Here is a 14,981-nt window from a genome sequence, read left to right on the forward strand (position 1 = left end):
CCATCAGCAAAGCTCAGCCTGACCTACTAAATGAACTTAAAGAAATCCGTTCTGACATGGCATTATTGAAAAATCTTGGTGCTGAAGTCGCACAAATCAAAGAAATAATTCAACAGCCTAGTCCGGCACAAACACAGTATTCTGCCTCACTTGCAGCACCAGAATGTGTTCCCTTTTCTCATCTTGAGCATCTGCCACAAAACTACTGGCCTCCTGTGGGACCTGGACGGAGAGGTGATACAGCTCAGTATCAACAGAGGTTTGCACCACAACGTCAGTATCCTGCTGTAAACCGAGCACGCCTAAGGAAATGCTTTGGCTGCCAGCAAAGTGGGACTGAGTACTGCAACCATTGCTATCGATGTGGTAGCAGTGAACACTTTCTCGCAGGTTGCAGGGCGAAACTAACTAGACCAGACAAAGATCAACCTTTAAACGGACAGTGGTTGCCCCCACGGGACAGGGAGTAACCAATAATAGTGTAACGTCCCAACAGCTTTGCTATTACTGTGGTGTTCTGGGAAAACTCAAAAGACTCAGAAGGTGTGCAGCTTGTAAAAAAAGCACTTATTGTTCTAAGATGTGCCAAGCTGAGCACTGGCCCAGACACAGAAAACAATGCAACAAACACTCTCAGCCTCAAGTAAATCAGCACACGCACCCAAAGGCAAGTGTTATTCACCCCAGAAGGATGGACAGCCAGTCCCATCTTGTTGCTCTTGTTGGGAAACAGTGTATAGTTGACTGTTATATACAAGGCCACCAAACTCAAGCCTTATGGGATACAGGCTCCCAAGTGTGTATTGTTAATGAAGAGTGGAAAAAGAAGTATTTACCACATGAGAAATTAAGAGATGTTTCTGAGTTACTTGATGCACCTGACGATTTAAAAATCTCAGCTGCTAATGGTCAAAACATCCCTTACAAGGGTTTCATTGAAGTCACTTTTGGTCTAGCTGCTGAGGGAGCAAACCCTAAAGAACTTGTAGTCCCCATGTTAGTGATGAAAGGCGGAAGTCTTTCGCAGCCCATTCTAGGCTTTAATGTCATTGAGCAAATACTGAAAACTAGTACTATAGAGCAAATGGATGCTGAAAGAACTGAGCAGCTGCACGAGGCATTAAGAGGGGCTTTCCCTTGCCTTAAAAGAGAAAATGTCACAACCTTTATTGATTTAGTGACTGCTAAACAATCACATGATTTTGTTGTGAGAACAACAAAAGAGAAAGTCATTGTACCCAAACACACTTCTGTTCAGATTGACTGTAAGGTGCAGACCCGCCCGCTGAAGGAAGACACTACACTTCTCTTTGAGCCTGACATAAACCCTCAGTGGGCTGAAGGTCTGGAGTTTTGTGAGACACTAGTAGGACTCAGAAGGGGGGTCCCCCCCTATATTGTTCTTGATGTGCAAAATCCCACTGATCACGACATTGAGCTGTCAGGAAAAACTGTTGTGGGCACCTTAGAGCAAATTCAAGCTGTGTACCCAGCGACAGTTTTAGAGAAATCTGACCAGTGCTCCCCATTATTGGTGAATCAAGTGAATGCAGAGAGCGAGCAAATTCCTGACACCTCATGGGAACCACCAATTGACCTTACGCACCTGAGTGAATCTGAAAGGGGGGTGGTGCAAAAGATGCTCCGTGAGGAATGCTCTTCCTTTTCCAAATCAGATGATGATATTGGATGTATCGACAAGTTGAAACTGAAGATATCATTGAAGGATATGGATCCTGTAGCACGCACTTACCTGTCGGTACCAAAGCCGCTATACAAAGAGATGAAAGAGTATCTGCACAACTTTATTGCACAAGGATGGGTCACGAAATCCAACTCATCTTATGCCTCACCAGTTGTCTGTGTGAGAAAGAAGGACGGCAGCTTACGTCTCTGTATAGATTACAGAGAACTAAACAAAAAGACTCATCCAGACAGACAACCAATCCCTCGAGTGCAGGACATTCTCGACAGTCTTGGCGGCAACTCATGGTTTTCATTGTTAGACCAAGGCAAGGCCTACCATCAGGGCTTTATGGATGAAGGCAGCCGACCTTTAACTGCTTTTGTGACACCATGGGGCCTGTACGAATGGATAAGGATTCCATTCGGGCTGATGAATGCACCTGCAGCCTTCCAATGCTGCATGGAAGAGTGTCTGGAAGAGGTGCGAGACAACATCTGTGTACCCTACCTTGATGACACTCTAGTGTACAGTCATTCATTTGATGATCATGTCAATCATGTCAGAAAAGTGCTTCAACTACTGAGGAAGTATGGGATCAAGCTTAAACCCAGTAAATGTGAATTATTCAAACACGAGGTTCGCTATCTAGGGAGAATTGTTTCAGCCGAAGGTAGCAAAATTGATCCAGCTGACACCAATGCAGTGACTGCCTTGAAGGACAGGAGACCAAGCAATGTGGGAGAGCTGCGAACTGTCTTGGGTTTGTTAAGTTACTATAGGCAGTACATACGGGACTTCTCCCGTATTGCAGGTCCACTGTATAGCTTGTTGAAGGGCACAGCGGAAGATAACAATGTATCCCAAAACCAGACAAACACAAAACAAGTCACAAGAAAGAGTAAAGGGGTTCCATCACACAAGTCAATTGTGTGGACTGAAGAACATCAGCGCATATTGGAACGACTAATAGACTGCCTAGTTGAGCCACCAGTCCTCGGGTTCCCAGATTTTTCTAAACCATTCATCCTCCATACCGATGCCTCAGCCCAAGGCCTCGGAGCAGTCCTATACCAACAACAAGATAATAAACTCCGTGTGATCGCTTATGGCTCCCGGACATTGACTGCAGCTGAACGAAACTATCATCTTCACTCAGGAAAACTGGAGTTTCTCGCACTGAAGTGGGCCGTCACAGAGAAATTCAGAGATTATCTTTATTATGCGCCTACTTTCACTGTGTTCACTGACAATAACCCCCTCACCTACATCCTTTCAAGTGCCAAGCTAAATGCAACTGGATATAGATGGGTGGCAGAGCTTGCAGACTTCCATTTCACCATCCGATATCACCCAGGTAGAGAGAATGTGGATGCTGACAGTCTTTCAAGAATGCCTTTTGAGATAGAGGAAATGATGGAACAGTGTACAGAGGAAATGGGTTCAGATTGTGTGGCAGCAATAACCCAAGTTGTGGAGACTCCAGATTTCAACTCACCAATGGTCTGCCCCATACTCACCCGTCTCCAGTGTACATCAGTGAGTGAAGAACCACACAACCAATTTTCGGTTACAGAGGTCAAACAAGCACAGCAAGACGATGGAAATATTGGCCCAATAATGCAGTGCAAAATGAGGAATGAAAAGCCAACAAGGCATGAACTTAATACACTAAGTGCCCAAAGCAAGTGTCTCCTGCGTGAATGGGAAAGACTTCATATTGATGAAGATGGTATTCTTTGCAGAAAAACCACAACCAAGAGACAGCTTGTGTTGCCTGAAAAGTACAAAAAAACTGTACTGAGAGAATTGCATGATGAGATGGGTCATCAGGGCACTGATCGAACAACATCATTGATCAGAGATAGATTCTTTTGGCCTTACATGCAACGAGACATTGAACATTATGTGACAAAGACCTGCACTTGCCTGAAACAAAAGATACCATGTAAAGAAGCGAGGGCACCGCTCACCAGTATTGTTACCACACAGCCGTTTGAACTGGTGTCAATAGATTTTCTCCACTTGGACAAGTGTAAGGGTGGTTACGAGTATATTTTGGTGATTGTTGACCACTTTACTCGTTTTGCACAGGCTTATGCCACCACCTCCAAGTCTGGCAAAACGGTTGCTGATCGCATCTTTAATGACTACGCCTTGAAGTTTGGACTGCCAGCACGGATACACCATGACCAAGGTGGCGAATTTGAGAACCAGCTCTTTGCCCAGCTGAAAAAGAACTGTGGCATATTGGGATCCCGAACTACACCATACCACCCACAAGGGAATGGACAAGTTGAACGGTTCAACCGGACGTTACTACAAATGTTGAGGACACTTACTGATAGGCAGAAGACAAGTTGGAAAGAGTCCTTGAACAAGCTTATCTACGCCTATAACTGCACACGAAGTGAGGTAACTGGGTTTTCTCCTTTCTACCTTCTCTTTGGAAGGTCCCCAAGGTTACCTATTGATCTGCTATTTGGTCTCACCTCTGAGACAGGGAAAACAGACCACCGAACCTACATGGAGAAATGGACACGAGAAATGCAAGAGGCATATGACATAGCACGGGAGAATGCAAAGAAGTCAGCAGACAGGAGTAAAAAACATTATGATGGGAAAGTGAGAAGCTCTGTGTTATACCCTGGCGATCGTGTTCCTGTCCGAAATCTGACCCCTAGAGGAGGAACGGGGAAGCTTCGTAATCACTGGGAACAGGACATCAATGTTGTCATCCGTCAAGTTGCAGAAGGCCTCCCCGTGTATGAGGTGAAACCAGAGCAAGGGAGGGGAAGGTCAAGAATCATGCACCGCAACCTGCTGCTGCCATGTGATTACTTACCCCTGGAAAGGCCACCAGAAGTATCACCGAAACAAAAGAAAAGAAGAGTGAGGGAAAAAGACGCAGAACAGGTGAACCAGGAAGTAGAAGATGACGAGGAGGAATGGGGGTATTATTATGGGCCCGTAACACAGACTCAAGTGCCCAGTACAGAGAGGGTCACAGAGCATGGTGATGACCAGGAGAAACCAGAGGCCGGTGGTAATGGACCACTGGGTGAAGAAAGGCTCATGTCGTACACAGAGGAGCCTGCGACACAGGACGGAAATAGGCCACAGGAAGAAGACCATCAAGAGGAAGATGGACAAGTAGGTGGAGAGGTAATGGATGACACTCTAGCATCTCCACGCCCATGCTTGCCTGAAAGCAACAGAGGAGGGACCTATAGTTTGCCAAGGAGGGAGAGACGAGCCCCTAAGGTTTTCACCTATGATCAGCTGGGTACTCCAACATGCTACAGTACAGTGTGTACAAACGAAATGCCCTACCAGTATCAACCCATACAACACAGAGACATTCAACCAATAACCATGTGGCCTAATTCATTCCAAATTTGTCAGCCACTATTCATGCAAGGATACTGAACAAAGAACAGACTTAAGACTCAGTACAAAAGAGGAAACTAAGATTAAAAACAACTGGATTTTGTGACATTTTGTTAAGTTTTAGTTCATAAGAGTTGTGATGTCGGGACGACATCTAATTTTGTGGGGGAGTGTGTGATAGATTGATTATTTGTTGAAGTCCATAATGGAGTAAAAAGTTGTGGTTAAAAGTTACCCAATATATTATTCAATTTATTTCAAATATGTAAATGTATAAACAAGGGTAAAAGAAGTCCCATTAAGAGACGTAATGTAACACAGGCTAAAATAGTTAAAAGAGTTCATGACTATGTTCAACCGGATAATAATCCTTAATGTGACTACAACCTGTGTAACATTCAATCTGTGATCTACTTGTCGAGCCTGGGAAATAATCCATGTGATTTAGTGATCATGATTGATTAGTTATGCCTGCTGTTGCCGGAAGGGGGAGCTCTGGCCACGATGCCTCATTCGCAATGAAGCTGCTGAAAGAGAAGCATCGTGTCTGAGCGTCGTCATTGACTTATCCCCTTTTCAGGTAATAATTGTGCAATTCTGCTGTTGGACTTTACAAATATGTATGTTGAGTTGTACTGACCGTGTTTCCAAATGTACCAAGAGGTTACTAGGAATACTTAGATGACCTGTTTTAACTGTGATGTTAGGATAAGCTATAAGCAGCAAGATAAGCTAAGCGCTCTGTTGGTGGCTAGCATGAAGCATTATCGTGCCAGACTGTGTATGAAACATACATTGTGTGCATTTTGCATTTGATCTGGACGAAGAACATGTTTATTTTGTATGAAGAGACAAATGCCTATTAGTGTTTTTATATGAATATTTTGTTTATTTTCTGTACATTTCAGTTTAATGATCTAAGTTTGTCTATTGATTCATAACCTGTTTTTGTAAATTCTTACATTCAATTTAATCTGTAACTTATAGAAAAGGAAAGAAAACAGTCTTGAGGTATATTGTCTTACAACTAACAGAGACTGTACATCGTTGTTAGGATGTTTAATACTTTTGTATGTATGTTTATATTTCTGAATCATTCGCAATGAAGCTGCTGAAAGAGAAGCATCGTGTCTGAGCGTCGTCATTGACTTATCCCCTTTTCAGGGTGTAACATATACAGATCATCTGTACATTTGTGTTATTGCACTTACTACTCTTGCACTTCTGATTAGATGCAAACTGTATTTCATGACCCTGCATTTATACATGTGTAATGGCAATAAAGTTGAATCCTATCCTATATTGTAACAGTTACTGATTTTCAGCAGATTAGACCTCCCATCTCCACCCACTGGTGAAAAAGAGTTACAACTTCATTCAGAGGAAATAGCTGTGAATGTTTCACCTGGTATTATGAGATAAACAATGATCGGACTGCCTGTAGATGAATGCTGGTGTGTTTGAGGTGACTGAGGGGTAAAAAGTAAAAACTCAGAAAATATTTAATTGTCACATTTCTACTTTATTTCTTACTTCTTGCCAAGTCTTTATATCAGCAAAATGTGTTAAACTATAGTGTGTACAAAAATATTTTTTTACAGAAACAGACACCTGGTAGAGGGAAACTCAGGGTGGCCAGCTTTGGCTTTTATGGGGTACTGTGTTGACACCATGCATTGTTTGTATGATGTTTATCATAGACTGGTTCAGTTTATTCATGTTAAATCACATGTTGTACTAATAGGTGGAATTTGGCTGATTCAGCCTTTTACTGCAGCTCAGCAGAAACTCCTGTGCTATATAAAGAATTGGGATTACTCATTTGATCCTTAAAACAAAAAGAAAAACGGAATAACATCTAGTCCTGCCTTTGTGATGACTTGATTTTTTTTCCTTACAGCTCACTGGTTTGACTTGCTGCTCTTAATGATGCTCAGTTTCTCCTCAGTGCTCTGACTCTCTGTGTTTGCTTGTTGTATGTTGGTCCTCCTGGACGCCTTTCTCACCTGGGCCCGAAAAGTCTTACAGAGGAAAAAGTAAACCAGAGGGTCCAGACAGACGTTGAAAACTGACACCATGGTGGCTGCCTCCTTCAGGTAGTACAACACTGGATCCACAGAGCAGGTGTTCAACAGAAAAACAAATAGAACTCGAAACAGGTGATGGGGCACAAAGCAAACACAGAAGATACTGACCAGCACCAACATGTTCCTGCGAGACTTCACCAGCTTCTCAGAGCCAGAGGAGGCCAGCTGCCTCTGCTGTGCCTGCAACACCCTGCCGGAGGTGCTGTAGTAGAAGAAGACCAGGGATATGGACACCAACAGGAAGATGATAGCAGAGAAGGTGTGCATGATTTTTAACATCAGACTAACTGATGCACTAAACAGGAGCTCACAGTGGTTGGGGATAGAGGTCAGAGGTAGAGGTCAAACAAAACAGTGAAGAAGGCGCAGCAGCGCCTCTTCTTTCTCAGGAGACTGAAAAGATTCGGCATGAGCCCCCGCATCCTCAGGACCTTCTATCACTGTGCCATTGAGAGCATCCTCACTGGATGCATCACCACCTGGTATGGCAACAGCACCGCCTACAACTGCAAAGCTCTCCAGCGAGTACTGCGGTGCTCTGAACGGATAATTGGAGGTGAGCTTCCCTCCATCCAAGACATCTACAGGAAGCGCTGCCTGAGGAAAGCGGGGAGGATCATCAAGGACTCCAGTCACCCCAGCCATAAACTGTTCAGACTGCTTCCATCAGGAAGGAGGTTCTGCAGCATCCGGTCCCGTACCAGCAGACTGAGAGACAGCTTTTTCCATCAGGCCATCAGACTGCTGAACACGTCATAGACACCTCAGCTTCACTACTGGAACTTCAACATTATGCACTCCACACTGTATATAAATGCCACTTGTTTTGCACATATTCAACTCTGTATATTTTTATATATTTTATTTATTATTATTATTTTTTTTTTTTTACTATTTAATTTGTAAAAATGTGTATACACACACACACACGCACACACACACACACACACACACACACACACACACACACACACACACACACACACACGTAGGATAATATTTAGTATACACATCCAGAAATGCATACACTATTATATATTGTACATATATTTATTAGTTTCAGATGTAGCCATTCTTGTATTTTGCTCGTTTGTGTTGTTGTGTTTGTCTGTTGCTTGTGGGGCTCGCACACAAGAATTTCACTCGCATGTGCTGTGCCAGTGTGCCTGCACATGTGATGTGACAATAAAAGTGATTTGATTTGATTTGATTTGATTTGAGAGGTTTCTGGGTGATTAAAAACATGATGCCGTAAGTAACTGATGGAGCCAGGAGACAAATCCAGGTGACCATGGAGACAATGTTGGCAGTTCGTACTGACTGCAGGACATGAGTTCCTGAAGGTCGGACGATCTTCAGATACCTGAATAGAGAAGACAAAGCATCCAACTTCAACTAATCAGTCACAGTGGAGCCAAATCTGTCATTTTAGGTCAAATTACCACAACTTTCAACCACTGGCACAATTGAAAAAATTCCAACTGTTCCTGACAGTATCAACTCTGTGCTTTTCCGGTGATATTAGGATCATTAAAGTAATCTTGGCAAATAACACAGACAAAAAAAAAAAAAAATAGAAAACACTAAAGAAAACAAAAACAAACAGTATTTAAAAAATGGCCCGAATAAATGCTTCTTTTCTGTTGAACTCCATCACACTCACTGTCTGTTTTCTCAGCCAACCTTCATCCTCACGGGGGTGCTGCAACAGAGTGCCTGAGATTACCATACTGAAACTAATACCACTGAGTTGCTGCTTTCAGGAACTGTTAGTCATTAGAAGTGTGACAGGAAGTTGCTCATGAGTGAAGCAAGACATGGTTGTTCCTTCCAATCTAAAGCCGTCCACTGTATTAAATCCCTTTGAGTGGCAATATGAGTAAGTTTCTTACCTGTGTTCAATTATCAGACAGGGTATATGATATTATTAAAGTGATTTGAAAAGTATGATGTGTTTTATATGTCAATAGAAAGAATTCAAATCTAAGCTTGAGTTTATGTGACATTTCTGTATTTTGTGTCATTTGAGTTTCACACTTTTTTGCATTAAATCCTGTCCAAATACAACATGTGTCTGTTCCTTGGAGGAAGTGATGCAAGAGAGAGTTTAACGGGCAGTGAATCTCAATACAGGACACAGGGTCACATTGGGTGCAACAGTGCATACACATTGATAATTTAGTCAGGGACACAGCGTTTGTGGTCATTAACACTTTTTGTAATCAATAGCAGTAAAGGCTCCTTACCTGTTGGCAGCTACATAACACATGAATAAGATTCTGGCGTACATGTTGAGGAAGAGGGCAGAAGCTCCAAAGCTGCAGTAGAGCTGCCAAACGATGACTGATGTGCTACCATAGTGGCTGATGCGCAGTGGCAGAGAGAGGCAGAGCAGGAAGTCAGCAGCTGTCAGGTTCTTCATGTAGACCATCAAGCTGCTTGATGCCTGCTGCTGAGCTCCACAAAAGTAAAACTTCAGGATCAAGCCATTGAGGAGTAAACCTACCTGAACAGACACGGAGCATGGAGAACAGGAATTTAGCACATGCACAAAGATCTTTTGTCAAATTAATAACAGTCCACAATCTGAAGATTTGAAACTTACCAGAAACAACAGGCTGTAGACCAGCATAAAGAAAGGGTTGACCGATGTGCCGACAGGATCACAGGTCTCGTTCAAAGGCGAAGTCATGTTTTTTGGGTCAACCATGTTCCTGAAGCTGAAAAATTAATCCTTTTCATTGAGATCCGTCTTTCAAAGTATCTGGCTCATAGAGTCTACTGTTAGTCAAAGACCAAGGATTCACTTCCTCATGTTGTTTTACAAAGAGATTGTAACATGGAAGTGTGCCAATTGTGATGATATCTGAATGTGAGCAAGGTGTTAAGCTGTCACATATAATGCACCAAGTTTCACACTGGTTCAGATCTTCATGCCTTACACTGAAAATCAAGGAAACATTTGTATTTTACATTAAGTCATATCCAAGTATTTTGATGGGGAAGAAATAAAGAAAACAGCGAATGTTGAATATTTATGTGGTACCACAGATAATGAAAATGAGGAACATTTTTTATGTGAAACTATGATTATTATCGTGTGAAGTATCAAATGTTCAGTTTCAGATTGTCTGTAGCACTCATGTTTTTATAATACTGCAGTTCAGCTGTTAAAAAGTTTTGTACATCTTTCCTCAGAACATATGAGCAGAGCTTTTAGTTCAGCTGTTCAGATAACTGTACGTGAAGTTTTTGGAAGAAACACCTGTGTGCACAGAGCAACTAGCAAGACTCACCTGTATTTCTGCAGATTTCAGTGAGCAGGAAAAGCTGCTTGTATGTCCTCACAGTCTAACGATATTCTTGCAGATCATGAAACACACAGTGATCACACTTCTAACATGCAACCATTTCCTCTCTGTGTTTACAGCTTTGTATCCACAGGAAACAAACACGTCTTTTTCTGATCAGTCACGTGTCTGCACTTTTACTTATAACTTATAGCAATAACTTTTCAATAAGATGTAAAGTTAAACACATGCAATCTGGAAGCAAAGCAGCAGCACAGAGTATTTCCACCTCCATGAAAATCTGTATTTGATCTGAACTTTTGGGGGGTGTGGATCTTTGATTTATCTGTACTGCATATTCTTTCTAAAGGCTTGGGGATTAGTACTAAATTCCTTCTTTGCTGCTCTTTGATGTTATATTGAAATGTTTTAGTCATCCTGCTCATCAAAACCAGCTGCACCAGCTGATGGAAACTGATGGAAGAGCAGCATGCGAGGTGCTCTGCTGCCTCAGCTTTCACCGCTGTGCTATGAGTTACTAACTTACTATGAAAGCACAGTCAGGGGACAGCAGCTCTCACCATCTCTGATTATAAAACAGGCATGTTCATCAGGTGCAGGCTCAGCAGCTGGTTGTGTATGTATGATTTTAACACTAAATGTTTTGAACAGCAGTTTACATTTTGCCACATGAGAGAAAAAGTTCGGAAAATACATCATTTTCTTTCAATTGTTACTCTAAGCTTTCTTTGAGTTGTTTAGTTACATTCTGAGGATTTAAGATCCTATCTATTGGCTTGCATACCTTTTCTTATTTTTTCTGACCACTTATCCAACTAGGCTTGCAGTTTGGCTTTTGTTTTGCAATAGGAGAGAGGCAGGGATCACTTTGGGCATGCTGTCAGTCTGGTAATAAAGTATGATGTCCAGATGTCATTGCAAAAGACAATTTTCAGAATGTCACTGCAGGTTATAGCATTGCTGTTACTGTTCAGAGTATTAGCGTGTTCTAATTTCCCTTGAGGTATTAAAAAAAAACCTACAAGGTATAAAGAGATTCACACTTTGTCAAAGTCGATACACACTCTTATTAGCTTTGTGCTGTGAAATGTCACGATGTCATATCAGTGGAAATCGGTGGAGGAAGGAGTTGCTGTGGTTTTACATACACAACATGCAAAAATACAAAAACAGACAAAACATGCAGTCCTGACATACAGTCACCTCAAGGCGTATTATATATATTACATATATATTATATATATTATATATATTTATAATCTCCCGTTGGAGAGCCGTGAGCTTCTCCATGATGTTATCAGAATCAGAATCAGAATCAGAATCAGAAAGGGGTTTATTGCCAAATGTTGAGCAGGTTTACAACATTAGGAAATTGCTGCGGTGCTTCAGTGCAAACATATTGTCATAAATAGCTGCACGCCCCAGTGTCCTGGAGGTGTACAGGTCCTGCAGAGATGGGAGTCTGCAGCCAATCACCTTCTCGGCAGAGCGCACAACACGCTGCAGTCTCTGTTTGTCCCTGATAGTGGCTCCAGCGTACCACACGGTGATGGAGGAGGTGAGGATGGACTCGATGATTGCAGTGTAGAACTGCATCATCGTCCGTGTTGGCAGGTTGAATTTCTTCAGCTGCCTCAGGAAGTACATCCTCTGCTGGGCTTTCTTGATGACGGAGGTGATGGTGGGCTCCCACTTCAGGTCCTGGGTGATGGTGGTACCCAGGAAGCTTACGCTCCGTGATGTTGTCATTCTTATGCTCAAAGAGCAGATTCTGAGAACTCACGACCGCAGTGAGCTTCTCCAAGATGTGATCAGTTTTCGCTCAGAGTTCTTATTCTGAGTATTCACAGCAGCCGTAAGCTTCTCCAAGATCTTATCCATGCTGCACTCAATGAGCCCATTTTGAGAAACTCACGCTTCGTCCCATCGTTTCAATCCCAGCGGGCAGCCTTGTGGGGGTTTGAACAGCCGGCTCTGCTTTCTTAATTCTTCGATAAGCCAGGGCCAAGCCAGCTCCGATCAAATACGATGAAACCTGGATCCCCCGTAGCCGGTTACCAAGATTACGTGAAGTACCCTCAGAAGGTCTGCTAGATGATGTTAATGCAGCACTACGGACAATACCTACAACCACGATTACCGACACTAACAAGCTGATCTACGATACGGCAGCAGTGATCAGTGAGATGCTTGGCTACAAGTTGAACAGCCACAAGGGGCAGTACCCTCCATGGAGAAGGAGGCTAGAGGGCAAGATCAAAGTGGCACGGAGGGAGGTTAGCCAACTAACGGAGTTGCAGAAAGGTGCGACAAAGAAGGTGCATAAGAAATACAGCAAGCTGTCCATACCTGAGACCTTGGAAACTGCCAAGCAAAGACTCACAGCCTTGGCCAGCCGCTTGAGGAGGTACACCAGAGAGATAGAAGGCAGGAGAATAAACCAGCTGTTCTCCACAGAACCAGCAAAGGTGTACTCTCAGTGGCAAGGGAACAATAATAAGAGAACAGCACCACCAAGGCTGGAGACGGAGCAATACTGGAAGAGCATATGGGAGAAGGACGCAACCCATAACTGCAATGCTCAGTGGCTAGAGGATCTGAGGGCAGACCACAGCGACCTCCCTGAACAGGGTCCAGTAACCATCACAGTGGCAGATATCCAAGAAAGGGTCTCCAGTATGAAGAGTTGGACAGCACCAGGGCCTGACATGGTTCACGCCTACTGGCTAAAGAAGCTGACTGCAGTCCACGAGCGTCTGGCAGCACAAATGAACCAGCTGCTAGTTAATGAGAGACACCCGGAATGGCTAACCGAAGGTCGGATGGTCCTGATCCCCAAGGACCCCAAGAAGGGACCGGTCCCCTCCAACTACCGACCAATAACCTGCCTCAGTACTACATGGAAGCTCCTGTCAGGCATCATATTGGCTAAGATGAACAGGCTCATGGGTCAATACATGAGCGGGACACAGAAAGGAATTGGCAAGAATACCAGAGGCGCAAAACACCAGCTACTGGTAGACAGAACAGTTATTAAGGTCATTTTAACGAGGTTAACCTGAAAGCACTAATGGGAACACAACGAATATGACTGCACATTTACGCCGACATCATCCTAGTGCAAAGACAAAAACAACAAGCATGCATGCTACAAACTTTACCCGAGTCATTTAGACAGCTGTTAGCACAGGATTCTCCTTATGGAGACCTGATATGTTTAATATGCTGCTGAGAATATAGCCCAGAAGAAGCGGATAGTATAGCTTTTATTTTGGAAAGAGCCATTTCTCTGTAATAAACTCTCTTTTCCAAAGATGAGTGATTCCTCAATCAGATACAGGGCTCGCAATATCGCTAGCCCGACGTCCCGGAGCTAGCGATTTTTCCAGTAGGGGTACCAAAATCTATCTCTTCCCTGCCCGTCGGGCTATTGTAGGAAGGAAAAATATATGTCAATGCTTTTGCATTCTTTCAGAAATGTAGCTGGGTAATTATGTCATTGGCATCGGTGAGCCACTGTCAATATGTGACATATTGAAATCGTGTTTGAATTTGCGCTTGTTTTTTGCTTTCACTTTGCAATCGCGTGAACTGTGTATAGAGAGCGACAGCACTGATTGGTGAGTGATGATAATTTGTGCACCAATTCCTCTGAAATTGTCTTATTAATCGTTAGCTTACTATGCAAACATGACAAGTGAAATCTCCCGCAGCTTAAACATGTGAGAGGTTGATCGTGCAGAGAATCGCTGAGCTTATGTGAGTGCATGTGTAAAAGCAGCAGGACATATGATATATATTTTATATTATTTCAGTTTTGCTGAGCCAAATAAGACAGGTCAGGGTGAAGAAGTGACAGCCAAAGAAAAGCTTACCGCAAAACGGAAAAGTTATGACAAATCAGACTATAAGGCAAAAAGAAAGTGCAGCTTTATGGTTTCATGGACAAAAGAATTTCTGTGGCTGAGATATAATGAGCTAAATAACCAGGGCTGCACATAAGTGGTCCGCAGGTGCGCATTCGCTGTCAAAATAAAAAACACGCACAAGGGTTAGGGTTAAATTTAAAAACTGTACTTTTGAGTTAAAATATATATTTATAATTTTAATAAATGACAAATTAAAAAGGCATGAACATTTTATTTTGTATCGAAAAAATATCGAACCGTGACACCAAAGTATCGAACCGAACCGAATTGTGAATTTCGTGTATCGTTGCACCCCTAATATATATATATATATATATATATATATATACATATATATATATATATATATATATATATATATATATATATATATATATATATATATATATATATAATATTTATTTATATATTTATTTATATACATCAAGCCATTTCTCTTCTTCTTTTTTCTTTTACTCGGTCGAGTGTTGACTCCAGTCAGACCAGTGTTCCAGTCCAGGTTTTCTCTATGTTTCTATAGGCGGTGCAGACTGTTTTATAAATGAGGGAGGATGAGCGGAGATCTCTCAAGGTTGCAGGA

The 14,981-nt window shown here is 42.5% G+C and overlaps 2 protein-coding genes across 2 annotated transcripts in view; both read right to left on the bottom strand.

The window, feature by feature from the left end:
- LOC146578426 (T-cell surface protein tactile-like) overlaps positions 1–14,981 on the bottom strand; it is a 553,052-nt gene that overhangs the window by 309,910 nt on the left and 228,161 nt on the right. The gene's annotated exons all lie outside the window — the stretch shown is intronic.
- LOC146578452 (P2Y purinoceptor 14-like) lies at positions 6,976–9,871 on the bottom strand. Its single transcript, XM_085268747.1, has 4 exons — positions 9,767–9,871; positions 9,408–9,667; positions 8,378–8,524; positions 6,976–7,489 (listed from the first exon to the last, which is right to left on the bottom strand). Exons 1-4 carry the CDS (start codon positions 9,869–9,871, stop codon positions 6,976–6,978), a joined length of 1,026 nt encoding a protein of 341 aa, XP_085124873.1.

This window comes from Mchenga conophoros, linkage group LG3 (genome assembly GCF_057382185.1).
Source record: "Mchenga conophoros isolate Kocher_MC1m ecotype Shallow Benthic linkage group LG3, M_conophoros_male_GT1.1, whole genome shotgun sequence".
Lineage (NCBI taxonomy): Eukaryota > Metazoa > Chordata > Actinopteri > Cichliformes > Cichlidae > Mchenga > Mchenga conophoros.

Coding starts and splice junctions, on each gene's coding strand:
- LOC146578452 (XM_085268747.1), bottom strand. CDS start 9,871: ATGGTTGACCCAAAAAACATGACTTCGCCTTTGAACGAGACCTGTGAT. Junction 8,525..9,407: donor TGTTATGTAGCTGCCAACAG/GTAAGGAGCCTT, acceptor TTCTCTATTCAG/GTATCTGAAGATCGTCCGAC. Junction 7,490..8,377: donor ATCACCCAGAAACCTCTCAA/ATCAAATCAAAT, acceptor TCTACCTCTGAC/CTCTATCCCCAACCACTGTG.